Source organism: Athene noctua, chromosome 5 (assembly GCF_965140245.1).
Source record: "Athene noctua chromosome 5, bAthNoc1.hap1.1, whole genome shotgun sequence".
Lineage (NCBI taxonomy): Eukaryota > Metazoa > Chordata > Aves > Strigiformes > Strigidae > Athene > Athene noctua.
The window spans coordinates 34634119-34651761 of NC_134041.1; the positions used below are offsets into that span (position 1 = coordinate 34634119).

At 43.5% G+C, this 17643-nt stretch overlaps 1 protein-coding gene across 1 annotated transcript in view; it reads right to left on the reverse strand.

Annotated features, from left to right (window-relative positions):
* Positions 1-14037, reverse strand: part of NIBAN1 (niban apoptosis regulator 1) — a 75008-nt gene extending 60971 nt beyond the window's left edge. The window contains exon 1 of the mRNA XM_074907049.1: positions 13902-14037. Within this exon, the coding sequence (XP_074763150.1) occupies positions 13902-13956 (55 nt within the window). The 5' untranslated portion in view covers positions 13957-14037. The remainder of the gene's footprint in view (positions 1-13901) is intronic.
* Between the last annotated feature and the right edge of the window lie 3606 nt (positions 14038-17643).

Below are 17643 nucleotides of genomic sequence, written 5' to 3' on the forward strand. Positions count from 1 at the left end.
CCTTCATTCTTCATTCACACCGAACTCAACTTCTTCCTCCAACAAATCTCAGTGCTCCTTCTCACTGAGCTGCTTCAGTTTATTACTTGTCACCACTACTTGGCCACAGCTCCCACGGGGTTATCACAAACACATCAAACCCTTAATGCCCAGTCTCCAAAGTCTTCTACAGAAGCTTCTTTTGTCACAGATAGTGGATATGTTTCACAACAAATATGGCCTCAATTTTGTGCTGGGCACTCTTCCTCCCTACTGCTTCCCTTGGTCTTGGTAGGACATAGATTGAAAGCAGCTTGCTGCTGAGCCCTCCTGCTCTCAGCTAAAAAGCAGCTAAAACTCAAGAATGGGAGGAAGGAGTTGAAGCTGTGGTAGAGAACGGTGAAACACATACAACAACATGAACCTTTCTTCTACAGCTTCTGAGGAAACCCCATAATGAGGACAATTGGACTGACAAAGGAACTGCTGTGCTGATGCAATACCCACAGTCCCTGCAGCGGCACAGCAATTATGTACCATGAAACCAAGCATGCACACTGCAGCCATTCCCAAAGGAAAGTATCCACCACATAATTAAAATACTTATCTCTAAAGGAATAAGAGAAAAGGGAGTAAAATTCTAATACTAGCCCTAAAAATGCAGTGTGGCCAATATAGCAGACTGGTGAAGAATCGCACATCTAGAAGTAAGGTTAAATTAGGATTCAAGTTTTCAAGATGCCTTGATTTTGGCATCCAGAGGTGCTCAAATCCCACATCAGTCCACATGGACAGCAACATCTTCCCCTTTCCTTCAGCCTGTTTTTGATCAACAGGCTGATGAAAACAGCTATTAGCATAATTTTCTACCCAGCAAACAATTTGCTTCTGTAGTTCAAAAAACTTTTTGAACTTCCTAGAGATCAATTTCTTCTGTTAAATAGATTGTGATGGCTGAATCAAGATTCTGGCATGGGCTACAAACACCTTTTACGTATAGGTTGGACTCAAATAAAGCTCACAGAAACTGGGAACAATGCCTGTCCTGTGACCTTCATCCATCTGCTTGAGATGTCTCTCCAAATCATAATGTTTGATTTGTACCACAAGCTGAATAGGTGCACAAGGAGGCTCACATAGCTTGCCATCCTGCTTTGGATAGAATATTTCAGATTTTTGAGGTAAACAGATGATTTATTATGCTTCATATTCAAATGGATATATTTCCCTCCTTCACAGAGTGCACACTTGGATTAATCAAGTTGATTTTCCTGGTTTAAATCCTCCTGTGCAGCACAGATAGTTTGTTTCACAGGATTTCCGATTACCTTTTTTAAACCAAAAGATGCTAGAACAACCATTGGCTCCACTCTATCAAGTCTGCCATGCAAGGTATAGGAAGCTACAGCAGGTAGGTGTGCACCCACCTACCCCACTTTGGTACATTGTAATACTGAGCAACACCTCCAAGGTCTGATACATGAAATGCCAGAGACTGGTTTGGTTTGTATAAAACCTGACTCCCCATGAACAATCCAGCAGCTGTTACTTTTACAAATAGGTTTTTCCAAGAGTTTACAGCTTTGTTTTAGTGCACCACCCTTTCTTCCACACACAACTGATTTGCTAATGTCAACCAGCATGGGAGGTGGACATGCCTTCACCATGCTTGCTGACATTGGCTTTCCAGACAATGCTTGGTTTTGGAAAAATTTTTTCAGCATCACGTTGTAGGAAATGGGATAGTCTCAGTCTAAATAGTCTCAGTTTAAACCCTTCCTTCTTCATTGATAAAATGGCAGCATAACAGACCTACATGCTTAGCACAATTTCATTACATGATCATTTTGTCTTCTGCAAATGAAGGTCTTGACTGCGGGCTGTGAGGGGGGTAAAGGAAACTCCAGCTGATTCCCTGTTTCCTGGCTGTATCTGGAAAGCCCATTACAAATTAGCAAGCTTGGCAAAAACACTAATAAATAACTAAACAACCATGATTATATTTTAAAAACGTGAAAATCAAGAACTCAGTATCTTTAATTCAGAGAGTCCCCTTTTCTATGTGCATCTGAAACACTTTTAAAGGATGGTGGGACACTGGCACAGGTTGCCCAGAGAAGCTGTGGCTGCCCACTCCCTGGCCATGTTCAAGGCCAGGTTGGACGGGGCTTTGAGCAACCTGGGCCAGTGGAAAGTGTCCCTGCACAGGGCAGGGGGGTTGGACTAGATGATCTTTGAAGGTCCCTTCCAACCCAAACCACTCTGTGATTCTATGATCTTTTCTCCTGCAAAAGCACCATAAAAACCACCATCAACTTAAATCAGCTAACAATCCGGATGATTTTTGGGCTCCTCCTTGCAGACATATCAAATTCAACCCTGACATCTGGATAACCCCCTCCAGCCACACTCACAAACCATCCCTAACCTCAAACAGAGCTTGTGTCAGTAGTTTTGCTGCTGCTTCCCAGGCTCAGAGCAAAGACTGATGGAGCTCAAACAGCAGTGGTTAAAACTACTTTTCTTTACAATCATATCTAAAACCACCACCTTCTAATCAACTTCATATGGTACCTGCCCCATTCATTGTGGAGCTCTGAAAGTTTGTGGCATGGTGAGATGGGAACAGCAGGGACTTGATTTATATTTAAGGAAGGGAAATGCCACACCCTGTATCTGTGTCTTCTACAAAACGTAAAGCTGGACAAAACATATGTCACATATGGGAGAAGCTCCCAGATGGCTCCTGTCACCTTCTTTTTCTGATTTACAGAAGTGCTGAGTGCCTGCAGTCACAACTGAGAACAGCCAGAGCCCAGCTGGAAATCTGGGGAGAGCATTAAAATGGCCTGTTCCCTGAAAAATTAAGCACGAGGTTTGTCAAGCCCCAAATTAACAGCCATAACTCCTCATGCATGAAATAAAATACCATCACCTATCACAGTATCTCAGCAGGATAATCAGCTGATTGATGCCTGCATGGCACTTTGTAGCTTGGCAGGTGTACAGGAAATCTCAGAAGGGAAAAAAAACCCAGCAAACAACAAATCTGTGGCTTGCTACTGAATGAAGCCAATATAATAGTTGTTAGGCATTGGAATGGGCTGCCCAGGGAGATGGTGGAGTCCCCATCCCTGGAGGGGTTGAAGAGTCGGGTTGACCCAGCGCTGAGGGATCTGGTGGAGTTCAGAACGGTCAGTGTGAGGTTCACGGTTGGACTGGATGTCTTCAAGCTCTTTTCCAATCTAGACGATTCTGTGATTCTGTGATCTTCAAAAATATACCAAAAAAGCTACCTGTGCACCCTGGTCTCCCTTGAGCATCAGTGTTGTTGTATCACCTTTGTCTACAGGGGTGAACAGCTGCTGCTAGGTGTGTGTTTTGCAGCTATTTGCTAGACTGCACAGAGGGCAAAAGTGGAAACTGGGGTTTAGTTCAGCGGGTAAACACTGGCAGTGGTTAGAAACCCTTCCCACTTGCCTCTGCTTTCTCCTATTCTAGCTCTACAGCCCTCAATCCTTCCCCTCCTCTTGCAGGATATGCCTGAGCAGCTCAATAGAACATCCAAAGAGAGAAAACACACGTTTTCTTTAGCTTAATTCTCAAAAAAAAAAAGAAAACCAGCCTCATCCATTTAAACTGCAGTTTTCTCAAAAATGCAATTTGAGGCAGACACTTAGCACGGAAACTTCAGCCTGAACAGCTGAAGACTGGCAAAGCCTCATTTGCAACTGAAAACAGTGGAAAGTGTCTGGCAGACTAAATTACAGACAATGATATTACTTTCCAGAATACCCCTCAGAGAAAAAAAGCCTTTTTTTTTTTTTAACTTTGCACAGACCCTGCCATTAAATCTTTGCCTGGGGATCACAAAAGCTTGCCTTTCCTCTAGTGTGACCACTACAATATGTGGAGTATCAAGTGAAAATATACAGGGAGCCTCCGTATCACATTCAATAAAAGCAAATCAGTCTTTAGACAACATTCCCTTATTATATTTAACATCCCCAATGCTGCTTCAAGAATCAGGTCTTCAGTTATCAACATCACGACAAAACTGCAGAGAATCACAGCACAGCAACTGGTTTCATGCAGAGGAAGGAAAATACCACGTAAAGCTTTAAACATTTCTTCCTAAAATAACAGATGAGAGGGGCTGAAGAACAGTGCTATCTAAAAGGACAGTGATGGGTGAGCTGGACACTGAGTGGTGGGATGATGGTGGCATTTTTTGTAAATTTGAAGCTATATAAAATATATTTGATGCCTGTATATCTCCGAGAAGAGTAAGGGAAAGCTCCTTGGCAGACAGCAAGTTTCGAGATACGGCACACAAGGGCAATTTTTTTTAGCTGGGATCCCAAGCACACAGAACTAAAAACTAGTAGATCCAAGAAGGCATTTCTCCAGCAAAAGAGTCATCCCAGGTAGCAAGCAGGGCATCTTTAGAAATGGTATGCATGATCAGAGCTGGCTTTTGAGCTCTGCAAAACCTGCAGCTACCTTGACCTGGGGAACATAAGCCTTCATGGGAAAACCCAGATGTTTTTATAATGCAAAGAAACTGTAGACATTTTTTCCTAAGGTTGGCTGTGAAAGTATTTAGTGATCTTGAGTGCTTAAGAGATCCAGCTGGTCCATAGCACGTATCACAGCTGTTAACTCTGCCTGGCTGGGTCACACCAGCACGGTGCAGCTGGAGCTGCTGCAGAGGCCTGACCCTACACAGGGGACTGGCACAGGCTGCTTCTCCTAACCCTGGCACTCCCTGGTCCCCTGCCTTCGTTTCTCTGGACCCTTGCTTTAGCTTTGTGTGTTTTGCCAATTTAAACAGCAAATAACCAGGAACAAGGATTGTCTTACACCATTTATACCAAGAACAACCTATGTGAGGTCCAACATGTCCCCCATACAACAACCAATGTGCAGTTCAGACATAGATGACCTTTTCTGCAAGTTGCTCACTGCAACACCTGAGAGCCACGGTCAAAGTGTGCATTGACCTTAGACGCACAATACAAAATGTACCTGGAAAAAACAGCAGCATTTTGGGGGAGCTATGAACATGTCTTACACCGTTACCAATAATCTCCTTACAAATCCACTGCCATTTGAAAAGAAGTCACGGCTGCTGGTGTTGTCAGTGGAGAGTCCAAAACTGGGCCAGTAACTGATGTGGGTGGCTTTTCTCAGCATGCTGCCGGGCCAGAAACTGCAACTGTGAGGATGCACCATGTTCACTGTTTAAGCTATGACATGTAGAAAAAACAACCCAAAGGTCAGCTGACATGCTCACTTTGCATAGATCTCAAAGCAGAATGTATTCTGAAGGACAAATCACGGCTTGCTCCTGGGAAGATATGTAAAGCGGATAGCAAGCCAGAAACCTCTGCTGCTCTTTTCCACCCTGGAGTGACCGGTGCATGGCTGCACCCCATCACTGCAGGTATCCCAGCCCACTGAGCAGTGCAGTGCCAAGCACAGTTTGAGGAAGTCCTGAAGAACTGCACGCTGCTCTGACCTAAAGGGTTGGCACAGCACCCTTGGAGCATGACCACACACCTGTAGCAGCCAGAGGCAAACATTTACCAACCACCACAATCACACTCTGATGGCTGATGTGACGCCTCCCCCTATTCACATTAGACCCACCACACATTCAGCAGAAAACACTTGGCTGCCCTGGAACTGAACAGAAGTTGCATAAAAACACTGAACATGTCATACACAGCAAAACCCTGGGCACACTCCTTAGGAGCCACACTGCTCAGGGCAAGGCAGAAGAACAGGCTTAGAATCAAGATCATCACAAACAACATCAAAAAGTTACTTTTAATAGCTATTTTTGGATTTTAAACATTTACTTAGAAAATACTCCTCATTTTATTTATTTCCTAGAAGAATTTCAACCATGCAAAAATAATATATGAATTTTTTGAAAATGATATTGCTTTTAACTTTTTAATCATCTAACCAGAGAACCCAAGGGTCAGCATCACTTTTGTTTTCAACTTCACGATATTGACAGATAAAGACAACTACCTAGTTTTTTAAAAAAAGATGCAGTAACTAAATAATAACTTTGGTAGCACTACAGTGGCCTAATATGTAGGCTTAAAGCTTTAGTACTATCCAAACTGTAAGAGAAACTGTGTCTGAGGTATTAACTGGCATCACAGAAGCATGAAGATAAAGGCTTATGATTTCAAAATTGAACACTCAAAATTAAATGCCTAGAGAAACAAATTCACCAAAATCTTAGGTTATGCATATCAAGTTAGGCATTAGTATAGAATCAGCACCAAACTTTTTTTATATGTAAAACCAATAACAAAATAGAGGATGAAATTTTCAGAAAACTCAAACAAGCAAACCCTTTCTTCACACAAGTTTGATCCATTTCCACAAACTTTAATCTTGCCTTTATATAAGAGTTGGCCTCGTTTCATCACTGTCCTTGCAAAAGCAACTAAAATGCTTGCATGCATGTTCAAAAACTTGAAGCCATTTTAATTGTTATTTAAGTGCAAAGAGAACAGCAAGTTTATTACATGCAAAGGAAAAAGCTGTAGAAAGAAATGCTGCTGTACTTTAAAAGCAGCCATGACCACATTGCCTATGAATATCATTCTTCCCAATCTAGACACTGGCTTTTCAGCTGCTACTGCCCAAAGGCATCAACAACAAAGCTGCTTTAATCATCTCAGAGCTTGCTTTTTCTCCCTTTTATATCAGTAAAATTTCTATCAGATGCAAAGGCTGTCTCATAATTTGTGGCCAAGCTGCACTAATTAAAGAACCTCCAATCTTCAAGATTTCAGAGAGTATCAAGTACAAAAGCGCAGCAGACTCTACACTTCCAGAGTGCCTCTCAATTACAGGTTTTTCAGGCAAAGGTGAGCACATTTCTCACTTTTTCTATTGAGAAGAAGCTCTTTCTGTTGATACCCATGCTTTATTCAACACTGCACACAAGTTCTTCTACACAGCCAACAGAAAAGCATGAAAAATGCCACATGCCTTCCCCTAACACCCAGCGGTTTCCCTTCACTCATACTACCCAAAAAAGACGTTCTTTCCCAGAAAGAAACCACCTTTCAGTTTTCAAATCCAGGCTCAGTAGAAAGCACATGATCTTTGAAGTTAGTTCCTATGCAAGCAATACAGTTTGCTTTGATGTAAAACAGCCTGAGATGATCCTGCTGAACGGGCGAGGAGCCTAACCCAGCTTCACAGATGCATTGGCAGAAGGAAGAGCTGTGACACAAAATGGATAACTGAGGTTTCTTTGTTTATGAAAACCTCAAGCCATTTACAGAAGGTAAACAGGATGTGATCACAGACAACCCTTATATTGACAAACTGAAGAACAAAATCTTACCTCCTGCTTTGATTAGGGACATTCTTAATTGTGCCCATTGCAAGACAACGTGACTAAAGTTTCAAAATTGCTCGTGGTACTTTTGAAGGAAGTTAATAAGTGGGACTACTTGAGCAATGAAAACTGAATAGAGAAGGTATCTCCTGTCTTAATCTCCCAAAACTGAGATTTGGAAGTTACCAAGTACAGTAAATTCTGTTCAAGCTGGGTGGCAAACACCTTTTCCACCAACCGCATCCCTGGACATTCAGCTTGCATTCAGTCTAAAGCTAAAATAAAGTTTCTGGACCCCTGAATTAAAGAATATAAGAACCAAAGAGAAGCTGCCTCACCCTTCCAACACAAAAAGGCCCCATTTATTAAAATTATGGGATGAAAATCTGCCACTGGCTCCAACAGCAACAACCTCTCTGAGGACTAAAACTTCCAAAAAAGCAAGTAAAGCCAAAAGGATTTTTCTTCAAAATCTCATTTCTTAAGGTCTTCAAGAACTTGGAAACTTAGGAAGGTGCATATAATGAAGAACAAAATCTCATATCCATACTGAAATTTTAATTTCTTATGCATTTTACTTCATTTTTTCATTCCATGGGTATTTATGCCTATTTGGATTGGACTAGATAGTACTTCCTAAGTGCTAATCCACAATCATGAATTTTGGATTCAGTACATGTTTGTAAAAGAAAATATTACTCTGCCTCTTCCTTAGATTTTGGGAATCACAGAAAAATCATATCAGCTTTTACCATAAACCTCAGAAGTGAATATGAAAAGCACCTTCTAAGAGCTACAAAGCAGATGCTGCTAAGTCCAAAGAGATACCACACTCCTGTTCTATATGATGAGACAGCCACGTTCACCTGTGGAAAATGAAAGAGAGGATTTCCAAAACACAGCAAGGCATAGCTTGTAACAGGCTGAGAGAAAGGGCAGTAAGTGCAGCCAGATTTTTTACAAAACTCTGTTATACTTGCAGTCATACATCAAATTAGAACCAGGACTACGCGACAGTTTAAAGCAGAAAATCCAACATCCAGTCTGAGTGCCTGTCCAAAAAAGGCCAACTTTTCCACAATTATTTCCAAGTTATTCTTCCATCCTCCAGCATCCCTGCTCATGGCTACATGCATGCCGGCTGACTGCTGGAAAGAACTTCACTCCAGAGCTGTATCAGGCACTTGGGTTATCTCCCTCCAAGCTGATGGAACTTATCTCTGTACAACTGACAGTATTTGTTCAGATGGTTTCCTGTAAAGCTAGCGACCTTATCTTGTCTTTTAAGTAAAGGGTAAACCAGACTCCTCTTCAGTCTCTAAAACTTGACAGAATAGGAGGAGTCTATCTGCTTTTTCTAAGTATGCTGCATTTTGTAGGAACACATCTGAAGTGTTTTACCCTTGTGCAAAAAAACCCTGTCTTAATTAGTACCACACTGAAATTCATAGGCAAAACAAATGACTAGAAAGTAAGTTCTTACAGACATTAAGTAATAGCTTTCACTGTTGACTGAAAAGAACGGCTGGAAGGTCTGCTTGGAAAAAAGTCCTGAACAACGAGGAAACCCACAGTGTGCATCCCTGAGTGCCGTAGGGTCACAGCACCATTGCTGAGTCCCTCACCTGGGTGGGTGAGGAAAGAGATGGAAAAGAAGGGAAGGAAGGAAGGAAGAAAGAAAAACTGCATTTAAACAAACAACAGCAAATGACTACAAAGCTTTATCCTCTGGACAGCTTTATGTTTACAGAAATGGGTAGACTGGATATGGTCAAACATGCTGAGAACCTTTAATAAAAAAACAACCAGCAGAGAAGTTCAATTTTTTTGTATGCTAAACTCTTTTGAAGATGTACCTGTTGAAATTACTGGTGTTGGGTGTTTGAAATCTCTCCACCTCTCCAAATTTAAAAACATTTGGTCCCAACAGACCACATGTGACAGAGCAGAGCTTGATCCCTACTACTGCTGCTGAGATTGCAGAAACGGGAAATCATGAAGAGTCTCGGGGCCATTTCTGCCTTCTCCCCACTGTGAGATCTGCTTCCTTGATTGTTTCTTGTCTAATATTAGAGACCCAAAGGAAAAATTTCTATCAGCAATCTTGAAACCTCTGGCACAATCTCTCAGGGCATACTACTAAGTTGTGTTAACTGTCACTTTCACCTTTTTACCCAAGTTAATGATCACGCCCTGAGTCCATCACTCCCCACTACCGCCCTATACCTCTCCCTGTTGCATGCAACACTCATTAAATAGCATTAGACTGATCATGCAATGAACACCTCCCATCACAAGTTTAGCCCATGCCTCATCAAACTAAAAGCATGAATCTTTTTAATAAACTCTTTTCACATGATCAACTCCCAGTCTCCTATTACTGCCATTTTTTAAACCCCATCTATTTCACTCGCATCCTGAATAAATCCAAAGGATTATCTCTGCCACAAGTCTTTCCTTCTTTTTTAAGGACTTGGTCCAAAACCTAGAGGAATTACTATAAAAATTTCTTTTCATTTCAGGGGGCTTTAAATCACTCTACTCTAAATCATTCAATCTGTTTATAATGTGTGTATTTCAAATAATTTAAGGACCTTAAATAAATGGAAAAAACTATTTTTCCATAGATACAGTTAGAAAAACAGGCTCATGCTCCACAGAACAGAGGGCACCTTTGAAACTGCTAAGGTTTCAAGACTAGTAATGCTGCAGTGCATGTGGTCTGGCTTTCTGCTCTACTCCTTCTTGCTGGCACTCCATGGCCTCCTACTCTCCCCTAAATATCTTCTACCCACCTTCTCCCAGTGGACACAGGCTGCCCCCAGCTCTCACAGGAGTCCCTGCTGACTCATTTTTCCATTATTTCACTGCAACATTCATTTCCTTCAGGTAGGAGTTAGGAATAGCAAGTCTTGACATTTTATTCACAATTTCATCTGACAATAATGACCAATTCTCATTAATTTCTACTTGAAAAAGACAAAAGATTTTGTGATGGCTTGCAAAATGTAACTTCATGCTGTATGCATATATTAATGCAAAGATTTTCTGAGGAAAAAAATTGTTTTGCAAAACTTTGCCATCCCCAAATAAGTCTTTAGGCAGCTTGTGAAGTACCTGTTCCTGATTCAAACCTCACAAGGATGATCCCCACCCTTACAATTTCAAACACAGCCTCACGTGTATCATATTGAAAAGACCACTTGAAAAATTACACATTGGCATCATATATTCTCTTCTTAGGCATTATTTGCTGCAGGAAACACACATTACCAGGTCAATCATTATTTTAGCTAACTTTCAGTTACGGCTCAAGATAATGCCCCATGTCCAAGTATACACAGCTCTCAATGATTTACAACTTGGCTGGTTCAATACTACCACTTCTTCCTTAAGAGCACAGAAGTTGAAGTAGGTTTAGGTGGAAATCACAGCCTTTGCATTCAGTAACACAGACTCTGTGTAGGACACCTTTGTGATTTTCTCTGGGATTTATTTCTCCAACTGGTCTGACCAGGCTTGTGCTTATTCACCCACACAGAATTGTACAGAGCAAAGCATCTCCTGGGCCCTACCTGGGGGTGTCTGTGCTGAGGGCCGTGTTCTTGCCGCTTTATATTGACACCTACACGTTTTTACATATTTTTCACATTATTTTACATCTCACATAATTTTTGTCCCTCTTTAGTTCTCCTCTCATCCCACAAACAGTGTGAACAAATAGACTCTTGGAAATTAGAAAACCTGTAGATTTGTACGTATGTTGATGAAGAAAACGCACCAGTTTATTGCTGAGAACTCCATCCACCTCTTTAGTCCTCGGTCCCTCGTTTCCATGCATTATATTGTGTTTTAGTTTAAATATTGTCTAAATAAACTACAAGGCTTTACAACACGGACTTGGCAGCTTCAGACAAATTACATTATCATTACGGCAACAAGAAATTAAATTACACCATCATGACAACAGCCATGAAGCAATCCTGCTACATATTCCAGCAGTCATGTTTAACTCTGCCTCACAGTTTTGCCTAACAGCCCCCCTTGCAGGGAACAGCCCAGCATGCTGCAGAGCTGACATGCCACCCAAATCCTCTGCCGCAGGCTGAGGTTAGAGTGGCAGGAACTAACTTAAAGGATGACAGTGTTCAATCACAGGAAGCTTCTGCTGCAAAGGCAAGGAGATGGGGGCACGAGCCATCCACCAAGCTATGCTAAAGGAGGTGCAAAATGCTAGTGCTGAATCCAGGACATACAGATTGCAAGTATAAATTTGTTTACCGAAACACTGGTTGGGAGGGAGCGCTAGAGATGATCTAGATCAAACTCTCACTTGAAGTAATACTCGGGATTTCCTGTCTTGAGTCTACTGATATTTGGGCCAGTATGAGTGAGCATCCCAAAATGCACAAAGTTTGGAGAATGTCACTGGCTTCAGTCTGAATAAGATGTGTGAGGCAGCATCCTTGAGCTTGTTGTCTCACATCCTCCCTCACCAGTGCCTTCCCATTCAAGCACTATGGATTGACGGTTCTACTGACAAAAAGCTGGCATCTCCCCTCCCTTTTTACTGAGGAAACCCTTTTATCAACTCTGGAGAATAAAAAAACCCAAAGCTCCCAGCCCCCCAGTAAAACCCACCTAACCTTTACAAAGCCAGATAAAAAATGTGCTGCTTATTCAATCTACAGAATCAGCAATTCAGCCACTTCCTCTTTGTATGAGGAGAGCTCGCCATGGCACTTGCTCTGGAAATACATCAGACCAAGACACATAACACAGATAAGCAAGGTCTGAATCTTGCAGGCTCCAGCCTCAACATCAGCAGTAGGTTGGCGAGCTGTCTGGACCGTACTCTATTTCAATTTAAAATCCTATTCCCAATTCCTTTTCCTTCTTGGAATTACTAATTTATGGGCAGGCTCTGTACAAAGTGCCTCATTAATTATTTTTCAAAGCAAGATTTTAGAGTGGGGGATCCTCACTTTACAGCAAGAATGGCAGACTTGTGCCAGGGGATAAGCACAATGTTTTAATTCCTTTTTTCACAATGGTTTTATCACTTGCCTCTGCAAAGACGTGATAGGCAAACTAGAGATGTGTCTGAAGAGCCACACATCTCAGCAAGGCAAAGGCACCCTCCTGCTGAGCTACAGGGAATCTCAGATGTATCAATCCAGTTTCACACGTGTCCTAACATACAGATTTCCCAACCCTCTGGCATGAACTCCCTGTTCCAATTCTAAATCATGTTCAGGGCAAAGACCTGCATGATTTCCTCTTGCACAGCTGTGAAGAAGCTAATAAACTCCCTGAATCTCCTGCTTTTTTTTTTTTTGCTTTTTTTTTTTTTTTCAGTAATTAGAGTCAGTAATTTATTATTTTTTTTCAGTAATCAGAGTGCCTTTTCAGGCACTCACAAATTGCCCTCACTCAGTCAGGCATCAGGAAGCCTGAAATGCTGAACTGTGGCAATGAAATTTTGGCCGCAACATGGGTTTAAGTGTAGAGAAAAAAATCCATAGGATTTGCACCCTCATGGCTCTGAAGGGACCTGAAACCACCCTCAATGAGGCAGGACAAAAGGACAATACTGAGGGAACATTGTAGCAAAATCTCCACATGTGAGGCCGGCAGCTTCGCTGATTGTTTTTTGGGTGAAGGCTATTTAATATTTGGACATCTTTCCCACTGTGGGAATCTCTTGAAAGATCCACTGTGCTTTCAGGAGTCCCAACAGAGGAGCAGTTCAACAGTTGCACTCCCTATACACCACAAAAAAATCCCAAAGCAACATAATAAAAGGACAAGTTGGGCTGCAGCACCACCCAGGAGTCACCCCACGGTCTGAATCATCAGCGCCGAGTTTGATCTCCCAGCCCACAGCAGCGAGGACTCTCGACGGCTTCAGATGCATAATACATAATATACTGGAACAGGGCTTCCTTTTCACATGCAAACTTCTATTTCGCTTGTAAACAGTCAGCCTTAAAATTTGCTTTGTAAATACTTTACCTGCTACCTTAACGATAAGTAGTGTAGGTAGGCAGGAAGAGCAAGATGTATTTAATCTTTTAACTACTCAAATAACAAAAATAGCCCCCAAAATACAGAATTATGCTCTTTTCCTTCGTAGTTTAATAGTAATGTTTTAATGGCATAAGAAGTTGTCCTCACACAAGTCTGAGTACCCACCCAGCAGTTTTCTCACTGCCTTCAAGGGGCTTTGCAAAACATGCCACCACACGCTCCTGACCCGATCTACCTTGGCAAAACCTGGTGCCTTCAAAGTTTCAGCTGCCGGTTCTGGGGAACTGGGAGCTGAGCGTCAAACGGCCAGTTCCAAGTCGCATCTCTCTGCACTTTTCAGAGTTTTTAACTGACTCACGGGGAATTTTTAACGCGCTGCTGTCCGCTCGGAACCCCACGGCCGCTGTCCGCCTTCGGGGCAGCCCCGCAGTGTGCCGGTCACCCCTCGTCCCCGAGGATCTCCTCCCGCACCGCGAGCGGCCCTACTCGGCCCCTGCCCCGCGCAGCCCCGTCCTACCTCGGATGTAGGTGCACTTGCTCTCGTCCAGCGGGCTGGAGGCAGAGCCGCCCATGCTGCCGGGGACCGCTGCGGCCGGGGACCGCTGCCGCCGTCGCCCAGCCCAGCCCAGTCCAGCGCGGCTCTGCCCAGCCCAGCCCGGCCCAACCCGGCCCGGCCCCCCGCTCCGCGCCCGCTTCCTCCCGCAGGCGCCGCCTCCTGCCTCCCGCCGCCAGGAGTTCGGGCCCCGGCGGCGGGAGGGCTGCTCCGGGCCCTGCTCCCCGCCTCCCCTCGTTCTCCCCCACCTCCAGCCGCCCTCCTGCGCTGCCCGGGAGGGGACCCCGGCGGTGGGGAGAGCCCTCCCCTGTCTCGGAAATTTAGGGGCAGGAGGTTGCTGCAGGTCTGCGAGGCCGGCGGGGAGCACCTCCAGGCACCCACCACCCCATCGGTCCCCTCTGGCCACCGAAACGCACAGCACTGCTGTCTCCTGTGCCCACGGGTCACTTCACAGAATCATCTCGGTTGGAAATTACCTTGAAGATCATCTGGTCCAACCGTGAACCTCACACTGACAGTTCCCAACTCCACCAGAGTTGGGATGGGGACTCCCCCACTGCCCTGGGCAGACCATTCCAACACCCAACAACCCCTTCTGGAAAGAAATGCTTCCTAAGAGCCAGTCTGACCCTGCCCTGGCACAGCTTGAGGCCATTCCCTCTTGTCCTGTTGCTTGTTCCTTGGTTCAAGAGACTCATCCCCATCTCTCTGCATCCTCCTTTCAGGCAGCTGTAGAGGGCCATGAGGTCTCCCCTCAGCCTCCTCCTCTCCAGACTAAACACCCCCAGTTCCCTCAGCCACTCCCCATACGACCTGTGCTCCAGACCCTGCACCAGCTTCGTTGCCCTTCTCTGGACACGCTCGAGTCATTCAATGTCCTTTTTGTAGTGAGGGGCCCAACACTGAACACAGGAATCGAGGTGCGGCCTCACCAGTGCCCAGTACAGGGGTAAGATCCCTTCCCTGTCCCTGCTGGCCATGCTATTGCTGACACAAGCCAGGATGCCGTTGGCCTTCTTGGCCACCTGGGCACACTGCTGGCTCCTGTTCAGCCGGCTGTCACTCACCCCCCCAGATCCTTCTCTGACTGGCAGCTCTCCAGCCACTCCTCCCCAAGCCTGTAGCGCTGCTGGGGGTTGTTGTGGCCCAAGGGCAGCCCCCGGCATTTGGCCTTAGTGAAACTCCCCCAGTTGGCCTCAGCCCATGGCTCCAGCCTGTCCAGGTCTCTCTGCAGAGCCTCCTTACCCTCGAGCAGATCAACACTCCCATCCAACTTGGTGTCATCTGCAAACTTGTTGCCCCATCTCAAAATCCACATCCCCTTGGAGACACACTTGGACTCTTTGAAGTTTCCCTGGAGGCTACTTTAAAGACCGCTGACTGCACACGGAATAGGTATCATGGGACTGAAGTCCACTAGAAATATTCTCCAACACTCTCCAAGAAGAAGGAAGAACCACCTGAAATGTCCTTCCAGCAGGACGCCACCTTCCACAAGGCATGTTGAGACACGATGGGATTCATGTGGCTCAGCCTTCAGAGCCATGTCTTCCCACTCCACTCAGCCTCTTACAGAGAAACTTGGTGGCCTATATAGGATATGCTGATGATATGATTCCAGAATGAACAATAGACCTACACAGGCAGGAACTAAAATGCGTGTCAGTTCAGTAAAAATTGTCCAGTGATCAAATGATCTTCCTAAAACATGCAAGAGCACCAGTTCGCAGACCCTCTGCACAGTAGAGATAGTAAGATAATATGAGACAGCTATCTTAATTTCCTTGCCTCTGAATAATAATTTCAGTGTGGCTTTATACCATATGTGTCTTTCTAAAGTATTTTATTCTGTTTTGCTCTTTTTATAATGCTCATTCAGCTGACCAGGAATGGGCAGCATGCCATACGTTATTGTGCCTCATATGTTTAGTATGGAGTTGATGAGTTGCAATGAATATGGATTGTGCTGACACATTGGAGATTCACAGTGACTGGAAGTTATGCATTTTAGACTTAAACACTCTTCACTGAACTTGAACACATCTGTCACTTGATGTGAAATTGGTTTAATATAGTTAGGTTTTGCTTACATGAATTGTGCAGTCGGTACGTTTAATACTTTGCCACTTGGATGATCACAGGATGGTTAAAAATTTTGGGGTTGAATCTTAAAACTTTTTGAACCAACACTAAACTTGATCAGATTTGTAATATTGAAGGTGATATGAAAGATGAAGTTCAGTACTCTGCTAAACAGCCTCTTCCTTCAAGAAAGCTGACCGAAGGCAACTTCAATACCAATTCACGCTCTCTGAGCACATGCTGGTTGTACCAAAGTGTAAGAGAGCAATTGTTTTACTACCCTGAGGTGACCAGGTTCATCCAGAGCATCATTAAAACAGTGTTTCTCAAGTCTATAGATACCTCAGCTGAGAATATAATACTAAATCAACAGCACTTCTAGAGGTCAAATGTGAATCAGACTCTCTTATCAATGCAGTTGGTTGTTAAGCTCTGCTTGAGTTGTGCACTTGCTTGCAGAAAGAGGGATGCTGTGGTTTGCTCGCTGCATATCTCCGAGCTGTGTGAGCAGACAGCGATGAGGAAATACGGTTTGATGTCGTGCATTTTAAAGGCGTTAACTCAGAGAAGACTTTGGCCTCCACTGTAGCGCAGTTTTATCAAGTGTCTTTGAGAAGCCTTTCGTAATGTACAGTTACATGTAATATGCAAGTCAGCTCCAGGAGTCTGGAGAGATAAACTATGGAAAATTCATGAGCCATAAACTGGATTGCTATTCTGTCTCGTCATTTAGCAGATGAAAATACGCCAAATCCCAGAAGCTTTATACCAAGAACAGATGTCAGTGTGCATACTGAATGGGAAACCTCCCTGTCTTGGGGTAAAAACAAAATGAGAACTAAATAGTGTAGCAAGAGGCCTAATTTTTGCAGGACGAGAATGAGAGGCATGACACACACCCATATGGTTAACAGTCAAGCTTTAACATTTATTAGAAAAACAAGTCCTTATATATTCTTGTGACAGCAAATCCGTGTGTTGCTCTGGCGCATGCTCATTTCAAAAACTTGTTCCTCTCAGCACTTTCAACAAGCGCTACTAAGTGTACACAACTGGTAGATAAAATTCTGCTTTGTTATTCTAAAGATTCCTTTCTTATCTGTTTCTTCCCTAATGAGCAAAAATACTTTTGCTTTTAGCTGTCGTTAATCTAGACGCCATTAGTCTTCTAACACAAGTGCGTCATTAATTTAGACATCATTAATCTTCTAACTTGAATGCTGATGACACTTTTACATTGTCAGTGACGCAGATGGTTCGCGACCCGGCATACTCACCCACAGAATAGTTTTTTAATTATAACATTTTATACATCAGTAATACCTGGTCCCCAAGATCCCCAAGCATTTCACAAATGCTAGATAATTAAAGACCATAATTTTCCTTTTAAGATAGGGAGATACTATGCTCTAATGGCAAAGTTTGTACCTTAACTATCTTAAAAAGATACCATGAGAAATGTGAGCAAAGTCAGGAACAGATACAAATTATTTTATTTCTATACTGCTTAATAACAAAATCACCCTTCTCTAGGATAAGAAATCAGCCATGTTAGATTTTATCTGCACTGCAGCTATCAATGATAAAGTAATACTATCAGAACAAAAATACCAGTGGAGGCAAA